Below are 19,069 nucleotides of genomic sequence, written 5' to 3'. Positions count from 1 at the left end.
AACAAACAAAAAGCAAACAAACAAAACAACAACATTTTTTTGCCATTTTTGAGAATTTCGGATCATTATCTCAAAGTTTCAGCTTAAAAACTCGAAATTTCAAATTATTTTCTGAGAAGTTTGAGTTAGTAAGTTGAAATTTTGACTTATGAAAGGCAAACAATGTTGTAGGTTTCTTTTTTAAGGCTTTCTAACCCGTGATCGGTTTTCATGTATCAATGTGAAGATGCCAGGAGTAGAGCTAATGAAGTGGATGAAGCATAATACCTGGGGTCAACCATACAATAGAATAGAATAGAATAGACTAGAATAGAATAGAATGACTTTATTGCCATTATACAGAATGTACAATGAGAGCTAAGCAACAGACAGTGCACAAGAGAGGTGAAAAAGAGTGCAGGCAGGGTGGAGTGGGTGGAGGAATGCAGCAAGAGTGAAAGGGAGGGTTTACCTAGAAAGGACCTGCTATGATGTATGGTTTGGAAGCAGTGGCACTAACAGAAAGACAGGAGGTGGAGCTGGATGGCAGAGTTGAAAATGCTAAGTTCTTTGTGGGGAGTGACCAGGATTAGAAATGACTACATTTGAAGAACAGCTCAAGCTGAGCGGTTTGTACACAAAGTTAGCGAGGTGAGGCTGAGATGGTTTGGACATGTACAGTGGAGGGATAGTGGATATATTGGACAAAGGGTGTTGAATATGGAGCTGCCAGGCAGGAGGAAAAGAGAGAGACCTCAGAGAAGACTCATGGATGTTAGTGAAGGAGGACATGCAGAGGGTTGGTGTGACAGAAGAGGATGCAAGGCATAGGGTGAGATGACAGCAGATGATCTGCTGTGGCAAGCCCTCAAAGGAGCAAAACTGACCAAACGATCGCCAGATATTAAAATGACTCTATTGGTAGCTTAAGCTAATTTCTCCCTGTCTTTATTGGCTCTCTTGAATGAAATGCAGTACATTTCATTGAGTATTGAATTTATTTCCTCACTTTGAGGAAAATTATTTGCACTTACAAAACACACAGACTCCCCTTTTCAGTCAATATTTAAAACTGTATCTTTAATGTAGGTATAGCTAATTAAAATTTGTATTTATATCTTATAACTTATTACTTGTTATTACTTGATGAGGTACAGAGTCTTATCACAGTTTTTTGGGGACAGTCAGTGAATGTCTCAGCATTAAACTAGAAGATTAGAGCACATAGATTGTGTGTAGAGATAGTCTGTTTGAACAGGACCCACATTAAGGTAATTAGCTGGTATTGTATTAATTTACTTGCATAAATAAACACAGTAACAACATTGCAGTTTGCTAACATTTGATTTTATTTATTCATTAAAAATCACAAGCATAGATACACTAAGAGCTAGATAGAGCCCTTTGGTCCATTTGTGACAAATCAGGAGGTACTTCTACTTTCATTGACTTAGTTTAATTATAGGAAATCTAATCAATCATGTTTGCTTGATCTGAAACAACAAAATCACTCTAAAACAGACATGTTTGTAAATACTTAGAAGGGTTCCTGTTAGACAATGCAAATCATTTTTTGAGTTTAATGAAATGGTTCAGGGATTTGGTGTCCTATCTTTATTTGGAAATAAGCTCCTCTGCATCTGAATCATACAGCATATTTGTGGTCCTTTTACTCACTCTATGAGAAGGCCAAAACACACAGGCATCTACATAGACGGTGTCCTCACTATGGTGTTTAACATAGTTCATTTGAACTAGACTTTGCGCTTATTATGCATCCTCAAACTGAGGCAATGCCCAGACAGTGCATTTATACCTATATGGATCTTTCCACTAACTTCCACTATGGACAGTAAAGATTTGCACATTTGGTGTGTATTTTTTAAGTCCAGCTTACTTCATCCATGGCTGCATTTCTTATCTCTTCGGTCCTGGAAACACCAAACCCAGCCTTTCTAGCTAGTCCCAGTCACTCGATTCACGCTCAATATTGTCTCATTAACCCACACTGTCTCACTCTGCATTCAATTCCTGCTGGGTCCTCTGCTGTGCCTGCTTTGCTTAGCAAATTTGATCCAAGCACCTGCGCGACTACTGCTTACCTGTAGCTATTAAGTTACCTGTGATCTACCTGGTTTGGTTTTTATATTTGTATTGCCATAGCTGCTTGTGTGTAATTATGTCTTATTTGTTCATACTGTTCTAAAATTGTTCAGTGTTATTACTCCTTGATAATTATTAGATGGACTTGTTGGAGTTCAGTTCCATGCATATACTTCTTTAAAAAAAAACAAAAGAAACCCCACACCATTTCCCATCTTCACACACTCGGTCTTTGTGCTAGAAAATTACAATTACAGAGAATAAGTACACAGAGGTTATTTGAGTTCAGAAACAAATTTTCCATTACAGCCACAAACCCTCTTTGTTCCCATATTCAACATTGTGATTTTTAGTGCCAGACAAAAAGATAAGATAAGGTAAGGTAAGGTAGAGGGACTTCATGAACTATCAGAATCCCAGTAGTGAGTGATGAGTCGATCAGCTTCTCGCCACCCAGTGAGAAGTGCTCCATGGACAGTGGAGTAAAAGCAAGGATGAGTTGCCTCTCCAGCAAACAAAACCTGCAAGGGCTGAAACACACAAGTCAGAAAACAGACAAGTATTTTTCAAGGTTATATTTTGTCACTTCCTTGTCAGTCAGTAATTCCCTGGGCAATATGATTCACTTCTCTTGTCTTTTGTTCTCACTTCACTTGTGTACTGTATGCATAAATTTTGCAAACAAAAGTACAAGTTCTATTTGGCTAGGGAAATGGGAAATAGGTGCAGTAATTTATTGAAACATGTGCACACAATCATGGAAACACAGTATATAAGGCAAAAACAGAGTGTGAATAATTTGAACTTGAAAGTCAATATTTGGATTAGGTTCTTTGCTTGATTTTTTCCTGTTTTTTTAGGTCTGTCACTTTTTTGTCCTCCATTTGTCCAGTTGTCTTCAAACATTTTAGATATGCCAAGTTATGAGCTAATACCTGGCTGTATGTGGCTCTTTGGAAGCAAAATATGAAGAAATGGGGGGTGGCTCAAGACTTTTGCACAGTATGCTAACTAAGGAAAGCAAAGCAGCACAAAATAGCACAAGTACAAATAAATATAAGGCTCAAGATTTTTACTGTATAATGCATGTACTGTATAAGTACCTGTGGCAAAGTTCCCTTTGAGGGCAGAGGTTCCATCATGTTCTTCAGGTCCTTGGCTGTACAGCCTATGGCTGGGTGAGAGTAGGAACCGTATGTCCAGGGATCAGTAAACCAGCGGGTGCACAGGATTCTCTTTGGTGTGATAGTAGAGTCACCTAAACACACACAATTATGAAACAACCAAGGCTCAACCACTTCAGAAAACATAAAAATCTACAGAAATCTAATCTACACAGAGAAATAATGCACACACAATGGTAATAAAAACAGCTATGAATTTTATTATGTAATAAAACCTTCTCTCTGTTTATGACAGTTACACTTTTTCGACCTTGAATCCTGTATATCAGTAACTATTTGTGGCCTCATTTCATCAGGCAGCACCTTGTACAACAAATGGTGAAAAGGCTAAATCTGAATCTGCCCTCAAACATTCTGGTTTATTACGCAGCAGAAAGACAGTTCACTCAATACAGCATAACATCCACTCCCATAAGAGTCTACAATCAACAACAACAACAACAACAACAAAAAGTAGTTATGGATCAGTTACCTAAGAAGAAAATTTCTTATGCACAAGAACCTCTCCCTTTTTTATTCATTTTTTTAAAACAAAGGGGTTGCCACAGCAGGCAGCTCTGTACATTTAATTTGGCAGATTTTTATTACAGGCGCCCTTCTTGACACAATGCCCAAGTCATTTGTGTCGTCTCCAGGGCTCCAACCAGGGAGCTTTTGCTCTAATGGCGCCCATTCAATACTGAGTCTAACATGTACATCTTTGCACCAGAAGGTTTCACTTCCTAATTATAGATTCAAGTCTAACCTGGTTTCATAAATCTAAACTGAACTATTTTGTCAACTCTAACATGTTACAGATAAGTTGGAGCGTGATTGGTTTTTGACATCTAAATGCTATTTGTGCCAATATTATATTAGTAGTTTCAACCAGAATATTGAATTGTTTTTAATGCTACTGTATTAAATGTGCCCAGTTTTACATATGCATACAGTCTTTATTTAAATTAGTTCTATTCCTGTAGCAATCAGATGTTTTATAGTTTTCTAAAGGAAGAACTGAACTTTTCTGATACTGCATACAGAAGTTTCTTAGATTAAACATTTAAATTTTATCTTTTCATATTTATTGCATCTTTAATGCAATATTATAAAAGTAATAAACCATCAATTTTCATCCGTTCTGAGGAGGAAAGAGCTACAAGGCTGAGACCACAGATATAAGACTCACCTGTAAATGTGCGGACGAGCTCTGTGATCGAATGTCTGACTTCCTCCTCAGGAAGTGTCTCCATATACTCTGCCTCATGTCCACAAATCCAGCTGCAGAGAACGTGGCTACCCCTGAGAGTTAACAAGAGAAGCCACATTGCTGGTTTGAATTCCAAAGGAAACATACAGGAAAGAATTGCCATTGTGCCTCAGATTAACATGTCACTTACGATTCATTAGGTTTAAGCACAGTGAATGACACCAACTTCCTTATCCAGGATTTGCTCACATCTGACACATGGTCTGACAAACTCTCCTGAAGACACAAAGGGTTTATATAGTCACCGATCCCTGGCTCCACAGTCAGATAATTTATGGTATTATTTGGCATCATATAAATTGAAAAAAACAAAGCAGAAAAACCAAAAACAAAGAAACAATTTCATGTCTTTAAAATTGTGTCAAATATTCTTGTGATGCTGTAAAAAACACACATTTTGTATATGCTTAGAAAACTATTCCAGAGACTGCATTACAAACCTCATCCTCCCACGCAAGGTAGATCACCTCACAGTCATCATCCCACCACGGAGTTTCAAACTCTACAAATATTTTGTCGCACGTTCCAAATCCTACTGTCTCAATGGACTTCAGCTTGTGGGCTGGGAGAGGAGGGCTGAACAGAGTTGAGTGCTGCTTCTTCAGATATCCTGACAAAAAGAAAATGTAAAATTGCAGCAGATGACACTTCGTTGTTAAATTAAAGCTACAGAAAAAAAACCCCAAAGACTAAACTCTGACAGAAGTCGTAATTTACAAATACTCTATTTCACGCACAGAGATGAAAAACATTATATAATATATGAACAGAAGTTTACCTAAAGGCACTGTGAGAATAACATGATCAGCAGGAATCTTCTCCCCATTCTCACACTCGACCGTCACAGCACTTGAGCCGTGCTCTGTGTTGTTCCAGTGGACACAGCGCACAGGGCAATTGTAGGTCACCAAATCAGAGGGGAGCTCCGACATCAACTTGTCGATTAGGCCCTCAAACCCCCTGCAAGACAATGCAAGTAAAATTACCTGGATGCATAAGATGCATAGTCATATAATGAACTAGATACTGCTAACTACAAGTACTACTGTCATATAGTAGCATGTGCAACAGATACATATTTTAGACTAGATGTGATAATCATAGCTCTTTAAAGTTGTATAGAAGTGATTACACAGTGCAGCCATGTGCAATCTATTTATTAAACTATTTAGTAAACTATTGAGGTTCATTACATTAGTGCACTCAAAAATAGAGTATTGTGAATTTTCTTTAATTTATTCAAAACAGTGAACTTTTGCATATAAATGTATATTATTTCTTCTATATTCAATACACAAAGTGAAATATTTTAAATCATTACAATATTTAATTTGGACTTTGACTAAATTACCATTGGAACAGTATAAATATGTATCTCTCAGTCTAGTTCAGTACATACAACCGCAATCATGGGTGGCGGTGCCACAAGCTGACTGCCTCACGGTGCACTGATGCAGTTTCATGGTGTTTTCACGGCTGTTTCACAGTCATTCAAGACTTAGTCAGCAGTTAATGATTCTCCAAATTAACTGGATTACAAACCAAAACCCTTGATTTTTAACATAGCAGAGTGCAGAAAGGTCAGTTTACCTTATCCTTACTTTGTTATATATCAGCTCAGCCCACGTCCATGGTTTCTATGTGTGTACTTTAAATAGAATCCTACATAATATTCAATCAATCAAGAAATAAAAAGGTTAACTGGGGGAAAAAAGAAGTAGTTGAGGGCATTTTATATTTCTATAGTACTTATTTACAGAGCTTTGTAAAAACAGACAAAAAAAAAAAGAACTCAAATAGCTGATGTCTAATGCTTATCACACAAAAGAGCTTCATGTTTAATATAATAAAAACAGCAGGTTCTCAGAAATAGTGCAACTACAAAATAAAGAAAAGAAACACTTAAGGAACTACCTAAGGATTTAAATTATTGCCACTTTAATAACTCATTACAACTTTACTCTTTAATAGCAGCTGGTGGTGAGAGCATAAACTTAAAGTGCTACAGAGGAGCGTCGCAGTAAATGAATGAGCAATAGGGTAGAGTGCACACAATGCTATAGTCCATGTGGTATTTATCTTAAAACCCTTTATTTATATGATGATGCACAAACCTCGGGAATGTGCAGTCCACTCCACGTAGGCCCTTGTACATGGAAAACCCTGCCAGGTCCAGGTCATCCATGCTATGAGTTGCACTTCCACAGCACTCCACTTTCAGCATGGTACTTAAGCCAGAAAGTAACAGCTTCCTGGTAGTTTCATTTTTATTTTTCCACCTTCCTGCTGCTTGCCTCTCTGCCTGCAAAAAAATGACAAATTGCAACACACAGACATGCAACATAGCTTATTTTTTCTTCTTTTTTAAAAAAATTCAGGCTTTATAGCATCAACATGGATATACAATCAGAATAATGTACCTTTGTTCGGATGAAATGTCCTACACTGGTCCAGGATGTATCTTTGCGATTACGAAACTGCGAAGTACTATTCAAAATCTCCTGAAACATATCCATAGCTGGTTCCATGCTTTCGGCACTCAGCTGCTTACCTTTAGGACAGAATTGAAAATTCTAATAACAATCACATTTTTATTCTCTTATGCAGCTGACAGACTGTGTACTGTTAAAGTACACCTGCTGTATTTCTTTCTCACCTGAACTGCTGAACCAGTTGGGAACCCACGGAGGATCTTCATCAACGTCTAAAGCCTGGTTCTCTGGGGTGAGGGCTTCTGGAGGCAGGAGGCCATAGTCACGAGCCAGACTAAACACTGGGTTCTCCTCAGATGGGCCATGGATGTAAGCTGCACCAATCTCTGTAATGGTGTTACCTGTTGAAGAAAAACAAATCTTTGTGTACTTTTCCTTGTTCGGTGTTCATAAAATGACACAAAATCAGACTTGTGTTCACGACATACACCATATTGCCAAAAGTATTCAGTCACTCATACAAATCATTGAATTCAACTTTTCCAATCACTTCCATGGCCACAACTATATAAACTCAAAGCACCTAGGCATGAAGACTGCTTCAAAAAAACATTTTGATGGCTCGCTCTCAGGAGCTCAGTGAATTCCACTATAGCACCATAATAGGATGTCACCTGTCCAACAAGTCCAGTCGTGAAATTACTCGCTACTAAATATTCCATAGTCAACTCTTAGTGCGATTATAACAACGTGGAAGTGATTGGGAATGACAACAACTCAGCCACAAAGTAGTAGGTCATGTAAAATGACAGTGGGGGTCAGCGGATGCTGAGGTACATAGTGCACAGAGGTTTCTGCAGAGCCAATTGCTACAGACCTCCAAACTTCATGTGGCCTTCAGGTTAGATCAACAGTGCATAGAGAGCTTCATGGAATGGGTTTCCATGGCTGATAAGCTGCATTCAAGCCAAGAGCAATGCAAGGCGTCAGATGCAGTGGTGCAAAGCACAAAAGAAAAGGAAGTCCGCACACCAGAAAAGTGTGAATTTATCATCCACGAGCTTTTCTGGTGTGCACACTTCCTTTTCTTTCTTGCTTACTTTTGGCCCAGCACCCAATTTTCAGATTATTGGATTGTGCGTGTCCTCGTTGCTTTTCAGTGGTGTAAAGCATATAAGCACTGGACTCTAGAGCAGTGGAGATGTGTTCTCTGGAGCGATGACTCACTTCTCTGTCTGGCAATCAGATGGGTGTGTCTGGGTTTGGCGGTTGTCAGGGGAATGGTACTTGTCTGACTGCATTGTGCCACATGCAAAGTTTCTCATCCAACATCAGTGTCTGACCTCACAAATGCACTTCTGGAAGAATGTTTCTGGGCATTTTTTGACCACACTCCTAAACCGTGTGGAAAGCCTTCCCAGAAGAGTTGAAGCTGTTATAGCTGCATAGGGTGGGGTGACGACATATTGAACCCTATGGATTAAGAATGGGTGTGAAGCCAGACAAGTGAATACTTTTGGCTATACAGTGTAATTATCTTAATCATAGGAGACCATTGTAGTAGCAGCTCTGCTTTCACAGAACTATACAGTTCTGTGGAAAAACTAAGCACACCACCATGAGTCACCAGCTTATAGAACCACCTTTAGCTTCAGTAACTTGAATCATTTTCTGCATGACTATGTTTCAGATGTTTGTGGAAGAACGTTGGCCCACTATTCTTTGCAGCGTTGCTTCAGTTTATTGAGGTTTGTGGGCAGTCATTAATGTATAGCTCTCTTAAGGTACCGCCTTCAGTTGGGTAGAGCTCTGTCATTTTACTGCGCCATTGCATTGCCTATACAGAGGTTGACTCAGTAACAGCAATGTGCCCATCTCACACCTGAATCCTCCAGCAAACTGCCAAAAACTTAAATAATAATAATAATAATAACTAGAAAAAGCATTTCCTGAAGAAAATGCACTGTGAATGCTGCATGCTGAAAGATTGGAGCTGAAATCCAAGAAAGGCTTCAAACAGCTGGAACTTTATTTGCTGAATGAGCTTCAATGAACTGCTGAATACCTGAACTGCTGAACTGTTGAATACCTGAACTGCTGAACTGCTGAATTGCTGAACTGCTGAATTGCTGAACTGCTGAATACCTGAACTGCTGAATTGCTGAACTGCTGAATACCTGAATTGCTGAACTGCTGCATTGCTGAACAGCTGAATTGCTGAACTGCTGAATTGCTGAACTTCTGAATACCTGAATTGCTGAACTGTTGAATACCTGAACTGCTGAATTGCTGAACTGCTGAATTGCTGAACTGCGGAATACCTGAACTGCTGAATTGCTGAACTGCTGAATTGCTGAATACCTGAATTGCTGAACTGCTGAATTGCTGAACCGCTGAATTGCTGAACTGCTGAATTGCTGAACTGCTGAATTGCTGAACTTCTGAATACCTGAACTGCTGAACTGTTGAATACCTGAACTGCTGAATTGCTGAACTGCTGAATACCTGAACTGCTGAATACCTGAACTGCTGAATTGCTGAACAGCTGAAATGCTGAATACCTGAATTGCTGAACTGCTGAATTGCTGAACGGCTGAATTGCTGAACTGCTGAATTGCTGAACTGCTGAATTGCTGAATTGCTGAACTGCTGAATTGCTGAACTGCTGAGAAAACTGCTGAACAGCTGCTAAACTGCTGACCAGCTGTTAATAATGCTTCAAACAGCTGAAACTTTATTTGCTGAATGATTGGAGCTGAAATGCCAAGAAAGGCTTCAAAGAGCTGAAACTTTATTTGCTGAATGAGCTTCAATGAACTGCTGAATTGCTGAACTGCTGAGTACCTGAACTGCTGAATTGCTAAACTGCTGAATTGCTGAACTGCTGAATTGCTGAACTGCTGAACAGCTGTTAAAATTGCTGAACAGGTGTTAAAACTGCTGAAAGGCTGTTAATAATGCTTCAAACAGCTGAAACTTTATTTGCTGAATGATTGGAGCTGAAATGCCAGGAAATGCTTCAGAGCTGAATTCTGATTGGCTGAAAGAGTTAAAGCAGCTGACAAATGCTGAAAATGAATTTTAAATGCAAAACAGCTAAAATTGTCAAGAAAGTAACTACATTAAATTCGATTTGCTTAAAGGGCAGAAAAACAACCTGAAGAAATTTTAACGGCAGCTGAAGAAAAACCATAAAAGACATTGAAATGGGTAAAATGGGCCACCATGAGTGAGATGGCTATGGCAGCTGATGACCTTGGGCCATTTTTCCTGTTCAAGTTTCTCTAACTTAAGTGCAATACCTATGTGCAACCAGTAGGTGAGCACAGGGTTGGCGAAGAGTTAGAAGATTTCTTTCTTAAATTAAGTTTGTTTAATTGCCACTCACTATAAAGAGATGTGAAAGTTAAAAAAATGATAAATGCCTAGAGACATTTAAACTGCAGCTGAACAAAAACCATCAAAGATATTGAAAGGGCACCACCATGACTCAAGTGGTTATGGCAGTAAATGATGATGGCCCATTTTTCATGTTTAAGGTGTTCCCACTTTGTCTAAATTAAATGCAGCTTTTCTCTGTAACCAGTAGGTGATCACATGAATTGTCAGAAGCTACAAGGTCTTTAATTGTAGTTCATGAATTTAACAAGTATTGAATGCCAAGAATCAGCCTGAAGAAATTTAAACTGGAGTTAAAGAAAAACCGTAATCATATTGAGAAGTTAAATCCAAGTTTAGTACTGTAGTTTAATATCTTGCAACTGAAGGCTTTCAGCTGAATTGCTGTCATTCCTGAAATATTTGGGAATGTTGTTGAAAATGTTAAAATACAATGAATGATTCTCCTAAACATGGAGGAGAATGAAAGTGCAGAAAATTGTGGACAGAATGAATCTGCTGTTGTGGCAGCCAATGGGAGGAGCCACAGAAGCAGGGACTTATGGGAGTGTTCATGCTGATGTTTGCGAGTTTTAGGTATTGGTCTTTATCAGTTATTCAGTGAAGTTTTGTTGGTTTCACTGTGATTGTTGGTTTGTGATGTCAATGTGATGTCAATATGTTGTTATTCAGTGTGGCTGATAATGGGCCACCATGACTGAAGTGGCTATGGCAGCTGATGACCTCTGCCCATTTTTCCTGTTCATACCATTCTGACATTGTGTCATCAAAGCTGCTGCTTCTCTGGTTAGCCACTAGAGTGAATGCAGTCACAGCAAATTAAAGCAATAAGATTTTTTTTTTTTTTTTTTTTTTTTTTTGTTCAGCTGAAATTTGCTAAAGTGTTAATATAAAAAGTTTTAAAGGGTCAAATGGCTTGAAGAAACAAACACACACTAAAACTTTGTGCTAAACATGAAGGAGAAATAAGGTGCAGAAAACTGAAAAAAATTAGTTAAATATCTTTGAATATGAAGAGATTTAAAGTTCCAAACCCAATGGAAAATCTTTTAAGTTTGGGGTAAAGTGGGACTTGAACCTGCTCTCTCTGCATTCATGGTCCAGGGTTTCTACCACTCAGCCAACAGGAGTCTCATACAAGCAGTGAGGTTTGCATGCATACATATTGGAGAGCTCCTCCAAGCTGAATGCTTGTAGATGAATGATTGGAGCTGAAATGCCAGGAAATGCTTCAGAGCTGAATTCTGATTGGCTGAAAGAGTTAAAGCAGCTGACAAATGCTGAAAATGAATTTTAAATGCAAAACAGTTGAAATTGTCAAGAAAGTAGCTAAATTAAACTTGATTTGCTTAAAGGGCAGAAGAACAGCCTGAAGAAATTTTAACAGCAGCTGAAGAAAAACCATAAAAGACATTGAAATGGGTAAAATGGGCCACCATGAGTGAGATGGCTATGGCAGCTGATGACCTTGGGCCATTTTTCCTGTTTAAGTTTGTGTAATCAAAGTGCAATTCCCATGTGCAATCAGTAGGTGAGCACAGGATTGCCAAAGAGTTAAAAGATCTCTTTCTTCTTCAACTCAAGTTTGTTTAATTATCCCTCACTATAAAAGGTTGTATTAAAAAAAAAACAATAAAGCCTGAAGACATTTAAACTGCAGCTAAAGAAAAACCAGAGAAGATATTAAAAGGGCACCACCATAACTCAAGTGGCTATGGTAGCAGATGACCATGGTCCATTTTTCATGTTTAAGCTCTTCCCGTTTTGTCTAAATTAAATGCAGCTTCTCTGTGTAAGCAGTAGGTGATCACATGAATTGCCAGAAGCTACAAGGTCTTTAATTGTAGTTCATGAATTTGACAAGTATTGAATACCAAGAATCAGCCTGAAGAAATTTAAACTGGACTTGAAGAAAAACCGTAAAACATATTGAGAAGTTAAATCCAAGTTTAGTACTGTAGTTTAATGTCTTGCAACTGAAGGCTTTCAGCTGAATTGCTGTCATTCCTGAAATATTTGGGAATCTTGTTGCAAATGTTAAAATACACTGAATGATTCTCCTAAACATGAAGAAGAATGAAAGTGCAGAAAATTGTGGACAGAATGAATCTGCTGTTGTGGCAGCCAATGGGAGGAGCCACAGAAGCAGGGACTTATGGGAGTGTTTATGCTGATGTTTGGGGGTTTTAGTTATTGGTGTTTATCAGTTATTCAGTGATGTCTTGTTGGTTTCAGTGTGATTGTTGGTTTGTGATGTCAATGTGTGGTTATTGAGGGTGGCTGATAATGGGCCACCATGACTGAAGTGGCTATGGTAGCTGATGACCTCTGGCCATTTTTCCTGACCATGCTGTTCTGACTTTGTGTTATTAAAACTGCTGCTTCTCTGGTTAACCACTAGGGTGAGCGCAGTCACAGCAAATTAAAGCAACAACTTTTTTTTTTTGTTTTTTTTTTTTTTTTGTTTGTTTTTTTTTTTTTGTTTACCTGAAACTTGCTAAAGTGTTAATCTAAAAAGTTTTATAGGGTCAAATGGCTTGAAGAAACAAACACACACACACAAACTTTGTGCTAAACATGAAGGAGAAATAAGGTGCAGAAAACTGTGAAAAAAGTGAGTTAAATATCTTTGAATATGAAGAGATTTAAAGTTCCAAACCCAATGGAAAATCTTTTAAGTTTGGGGTAAAGTGGGACTTGAACCTGCTCTCTCTGCTTTTTCTGCATTCATGGTCCAGTGTTTCTACCACTGAGCCAACAGGAGTCTCATACAAGCAGTGAGGTTTGCATGCATACATATTGGAGAGCTCTCCCAAGCTGAATGCTTGCAAATGCGCCAATTGAAAACACCTGCGAGGTGCACTGCTTACCTGCTGAGGTGCGTGCACTCTGGCCAAATTTGACTCGGCGCAACTGTCAAATAAGTGCTTCTAAATCAAAAACCGTAGCTCCTATCAAAATCATTTTTGAACTGTGAGCACCACAAGGACCTGCTCTAAACAGTGGTGTCATTTTTATTTTCCTGGGCTCAAAAGTGTGGTTGTGGGAGCAGTTTAAAAAAGGTGCTCATTTCTGCTTTGGAGAAAATCACCTCTCAGAAATTACTATGGAGGTTAATGAAGGAGTTGGAAGGTACTCTCTCTGTTTGAATGCTTACAGTTTAAAAAGTGTACATTTGACAGGGTTTAAAGACACATTTTTTGAAAGTAGAGAAGCAGCTCTACATTTTGAGCAAAAAATCATGGCTGTAGAGTGAAGAGTGTGGACACAGCGGCAATTTAGAAATAAATTTTCCATCTGAAAGTTTTGAAGTCTCCCACTCTACTAATCAGGCTCCCACTCTAGCAAATGCAATACACAATCATTATAAACTCTGAAACGCCTGAAAAACATCCTCAAACTTAAATGCTCACTGTGCTTAAACCGGAAAAGATTTTAAAACACAAAGTAATAGCTGAATAGCTGAAAGGCTTGGCTTCATTTTAAAGCTTAAATGGTTTCTCTAGCTTAAGGTATGCTGAAGTTATTAGCTTTCAAAGCCTGAAAGGATTTTTAAAGGATTTGAAACTTCCCCATTCATTTTCAATGGGGCTAAAAATTCAGAAAAATATTAATATAAAATCAATGCTTAAAGATTTGAACCAGAAAAGTAATAGCCCACTTCTCCTGAAGAAGCTGAACGTTTTGATACCTTAATTATTTTTGTAGCTTAAGCGGTTTTTGAGTTTTTAGCGGTCAAAAAACGTACGGAAGAACATATAATAATAATAATAATAAATAATAAAGATTACAAGAACAATACTGTGAATGCTTGCAGCATTCACAGTAATAAAGAGGTGGTTACAGTTGCTGATAATCAGTTAATCAAGTACTGCATAGAGTCCTGTAAAAACTGAAATTTGAAATGACTGTAACTGTACTGGAGATAATGCAACTCTATATTTTTCGTGTTATCTTTCCCCATTTGGAGAACATCAGAACCAGTAAGCTGCAGCTTCACAACTGTCCAAGCACTGAAACTGAAAACATTTTCAACAGAAGATGCTGACCGGAGCAGGTGGATAACAAGAGAGAAGAACCTGTTGGATTGTTTGTCCTCCCAGATTTATTTCAATGTATAAAGCTGCTCATACTTTATAAAGAAGTTCCTAAGGATTTAATTGAGCTCATCTTATTCTTACTGATTTTCTGGCAGTGTAAAGTAGAAACTGACTAAGGCCGCGTTTACACAAGAAGAAAACAGCTAAGTTTTGATGCGTTTCGGCACTCGCACATGCGCAGTATGGTTGCGCCTCCTATATCCACACCGCCAATTTCTAAGCTGGTTTCCCAACCGCCAGTAAAAACCCCAAGAAGAAGAAGCCTGGCAATAGGAACTGCAGCGTTTTGCGTTTCCGTGTAAACGGAGATCGTTTCTGAAACGTTTCCGTGTGAACGCGCTACTTTTCGAAAGCGAAAACGGAAAAACGTCAGCGTTTCCAGTGAAAACGCTCTCGTGTAAACGGGGCATTAAAAAAGAAACTTCATATAAATGCTTACCCAGAGTTGCTGTTTTTATTCGTCCTCCGCTTCTTGCAGTCGCCTCAAGAATCCGCACATGGCCATATCCGGCTTTCACAAGCCGGTGTGCCGCTGCTATACCTGATATCCCGCATCCTATAATAACTATCTTTGGGTCCGAACTTGTCGCCATACCTGGTTCGCGTCAAACTGTATAACTATCGCTCTCACCGACACGTCTCTAGTTCACCTCAGGACGTGTACGAGGTACAGTGTGAATTCAGCCTACATGGTGTAAGTGCAGGTATATATTATATAGGAAATTATGGTCGAGGAGTGGCGACAATCCGTCACCTGCGATGGAGGCGGTGTCAAATATGTGGCACAGGTGAATGAACTGCTCTTGCCTGTGCTGTTGTTGGTTCGTCAGTCCGCCGCAGAGAAGAGCGAAGTTATAAGATACAAAGAGATTAAGTGGAATCGAGTGTTAAAAGCAATGACAAGTGTCCACTGCTGCCACTGTCTGTGCTTTTTATTTTTTTGATCTTCGATTATTTTTGTTCCCGTTCTTCTGTCAGCTGTCGCTCCCTTCCCGATTCCGACCCACTTGTCAACCAATCAGTATTAGATCTGGCTGGCTATGCGGGTGTCCCCTTTCTCCCTCACCGATCAATGTTTGTCGCCGCCCCGACGCCCCGCGCTCGGTGGCAGGGGAAGTCCGCCCCCCTGGCCTGCGGACGACCATCGATTGGTATACCAGGAGCTAGGCTCTTCAGCTACAACCTCCAAATTAACCTGAAGGTGCATTTGTAGGAGAAACGTGGGGAAGTCAAGCTCCAACATCCAAATGCGGCGCTGCACGTGGCAGTCTGCATTCATTTTTGTATGTAACATGCACGTTTAGAGTTTAGAATCAGTCATTTAGTATTTATTGAGTATTTATTGAGATATACATGCACATTTTTTTTTCAAATTAAACACGTATGAAAAGACTATTAGTCTTAGCAGTAACTGGCAATGCATCCCATTCAGATTTGGTCCTGAAAGGATGGGTCCACCCCCAGGTCACAGGTCAAAGCATCTTGTCATATAAGTCAATAGTGTCATTTGAATTTGTGTCATTAAATACAAAAATAAACAAATGCACATTTGAAGGGACAGTGTAATAATCTAAGATGTGGTTTGTTTGTTTGTTTTATTTATTTATTTAAAAGGGACAGCGCACATTAATGAAGATCACAGTGTAAATATGCCAGAATTAGCCAAAAAGGCTACTTTTCATCTGTAGTCCCTGGAAGGTCAGACAAAAAAACATCAAACAATTACCAAGAAATGTAAATGTAGAGAAGAGAAGCATTAAGAAAAGCATGAAGTTACACGTGGGAAAAAAAAGACACATAAAGACCCACAATACAAAAACATGTATAAAACATGCACCATTAATGACAGCACATTAATACAAACAGTTTTCTTTAGATGAAGCAGTAGACATGACCTGCTAAGCCACACTTGAATACATTTCATAGCTTTTGTTAATTTTTTCGAAACCTCCATATCACTACTTGCTTGTGTAAAAATAAGAGCATGACCTGCATACAAGTGAGTATTGATATTATTGCTCTTTGTGAATTTGCATTTTACAATACAAGTCTTGATGCATATACAGAGTTTATTGCAAAACAGACAGTGTCAAACAGATGCTATGTGAGACAGGTGGGAGAGGAGGCCCAATCTTGCTGAGTCATTTCAAAAGAGGGTTAACAAAGGTTATATAGTGTTCCTTTGTGGCCAACTGCCACATTCCTGACTTTTACCATATATAGGTACTCTATGGAGAGCAAGTTGAATGGATCATAAAGTTGTTTATCAATATGGATGATTGGTGAGTTGGTTATTTGTAAAGAGATAGCCCAAATGGGGTGAGATGTGCATAGCTTTGTGGTGGCGTGAATTGAAGGGCTAAAGTGAAGGCTTTGGTGGTAAAGGAAGAAAGCATCCATACATGCAGTTTAACATAGATCAGACAGCACAGAAAGAAGATGAGTTGAGCAAAGTGCTAGACAGGGTCTATAAAATATTGATTATGCATAAGAATAAATTTGGGGTGGCTGTAGGTCATGAGGTAGAGTAAGTATGGTTGGGCAAGATAGTGAAGTGAAGTTGCTTTGAGATGTGTTTGTTGAAGTGTGAATGTGTGTGAATGTTAGGTGAAAAGCACTTAGGCATGTAAAAAAGTGCTTGTATGAATGTAAATGGGTGAATGAAGCGCTTTGAGTGTAAGATGGAAAAGTGCTTATAGCACTTAAGTCTATGGTCAGTCCCAAAACACACACACACACACACACACACACACACACACACACACACACACACACACACACACACACACACACACACACACACACACACAGCAACACGGGGGGTAGATCAGAAGCCTTTTATTGTGATCTGTGTTTAGAGTTGACAAAATGCTTTGGTGTCTTGGCAGGCAGCTGAGTTGAGCTCAGCCTTCCTCTCCTCGTGCTAGCTAGTGCATAAAAAGACAGACACACAGTGGATCCCATGCTGGGCAGCTGTGCAAATGAAAGCCATAAAGCTCAATTAAAAAGAAGAGGAAAAAGAAAATGATCAAATAAAACAATAATAGAAGTAAAAAAGTTTTTAAGAGTGTTTTAAAATGAGTGAGCGGTTGAGCAGCTCTTATGTGAAAAGGTAGCTTGTTCCACAGATTAGGATCCACCAGCGAAATTGGGCCCTAGCCTGTGCTTTTGAGCCTGGATCCAGGACTATCCAAGAGCAGCTGGTTTCTAGAGCTCAGTGCTGTGGTAGAAGCATAGGGCTGTAAAAGCTGAGTTAAGCAGGGTGGTGCCACACCATGAAGGCACTTAAAAAGAAGTAATCAAAAATGAAAGTGAGATGGACTGGAAGCCAATTTAGGCCAATAGAGTTTTGTTGATTTCCAGGGCTATGCTGGCTGCATTTGAAGCACTTGCCATTATAAAGCTAGTGTAAAAGTGCCAAGTTGACCATCAGCTGTAATTGAGAGTGTTGACTGCTTCCCTTAAGCAAACGCAGTGATAATGAAGAGCACATCCTGTTATGTAATGCATGAGTATAAAGTTTACAAGACTATACTTACTACAAGCTAGGCAGTTTGGCGTGCACCTGCTGAGCAGCATTTTGTTTGCTTTCAGACATTTGATGATGTGAAAACACTTAAGTTGTCAAAAAGGAAGTCGGCACACCAAATGTAGCTGCTGAATGAAACAGTTTAATAGAAAAAGGTGAGATGAAGTGACATTTGAGTGGCCTTCATCAGACTTAAGAAGTGACAAGAAAGACGTTATCTATACCCGCCCACTACTGGACAGAGTGATGTGGTTGAGGTGCCTGTGCCCAAACAAGGAAAAAGAGCGTCATCCAATAAAACAGATGAATATAATAAAGAATGAGGTAAGAAGTGTGAGCAGTGGTATTGTAAAATCTTATAAGAAATTGATATCAGTATATCCAAAGATGTGGAAAAAGCCAAAGCATAAATCAAATGATGTAAGATATACAAGTATATGAAAGGAATAATACCATAGCTGAGATAGACTAGTGAGAAACCCTAATGAGTAAGCTGCAAGTATAAAAGGCAGAAATGTAAAAAGAGTGCATATAGAAATACAATCTTGTAAAAATTGTAATATCAATATTAGAAAAATCTAGGAAATCTACAAAGAGATATAAGACATATTACAAAGAGAAAATGAAGGAATCATAATGAAGTAAAGCCAGTGGCTAATAATGAATAATCAAATAAAATAGGAGTGACAAGAGTTAAGGCCCATATAAAGCCGCAAAAGCACCAGACCATTAAAAATCAGAATATGTGAACATGGTTGAAATATTCAGAATCATGATACAAAATGTTGTGTTGCTATTCACTTTCCACATGGCTTCCATAATGCCTCTGGCCTTTACTATTGCGGGATTGAAGTCAATAAAGCCCAATGTGGTGGTGATGTTAATTCTCTTCTTTTGAAGAGAGAAGCCTTTTGGATTTATAGCTTAAACACATTAGCGCCTAGTGGACTGAATGAAGATTTAGATCTGAGAGCCTTTTTCTAACCCTGTTGATGGGGTTTGTATCATCTCAGGTTTTTGTATGAAACGTTTTCATTCAGGAGCTCCATTTGGTGTGTGGACTTGATTTTTTGCTTGGTTCATTTTTGTTCCAG

The 19,069-nt window shown here is 38.9% G+C and overlaps 1 protein-coding gene across 1 annotated transcript; it reads right to left on the bottom strand.

Annotated features, from left to right (window-relative positions):
* Nucleotides 1–1,334: 1,334 nt before the first annotated feature.
* LOC115792953 (peroxisomal N(1)-acetyl-spermine/spermidine oxidase-like) lies at nt 1,335–15,442 on the bottom strand. Its single transcript, XM_030747612.1, has 10 exons — nt 14,886–15,442; nt 7,172–7,348; nt 6,936–7,066; nt 6,630–6,817; nt 5,294–5,475; nt 4,956–5,125; nt 4,646–4,731; nt 4,435–4,547; nt 3,186–3,340; nt 1,335–2,612 (listed from the first exon to the last, which is right to left on the bottom strand). The coding sequence occupies exons 1-10, from the start codon at nt 15,037–15,039 to the stop codon at nt 2,481–2,483; spliced, it is 1,488 nt and encodes a 495-aa protein (XP_030603472.1). The 5' UTR covers nt 15,040–15,442; the 3' UTR covers nt 1,335–2,480.
* Nucleotides 15,443–19,069: the final 3,627 nt, after the last annotated feature.

This window comes from Archocentrus centrarchus, chromosome 15 (genome assembly GCF_007364275.1).
Source record: "Archocentrus centrarchus isolate MPI-CPG fArcCen1 chromosome 15, fArcCen1, whole genome shotgun sequence".
Lineage (NCBI taxonomy): Eukaryota > Metazoa > Chordata > Actinopteri > Cichliformes > Cichlidae > Archocentrus > Archocentrus centrarchus.
Note: the sequence above shows the minus strand (reverse complement) of the source record. Positions and strands in the feature narration are given on the sequence as shown.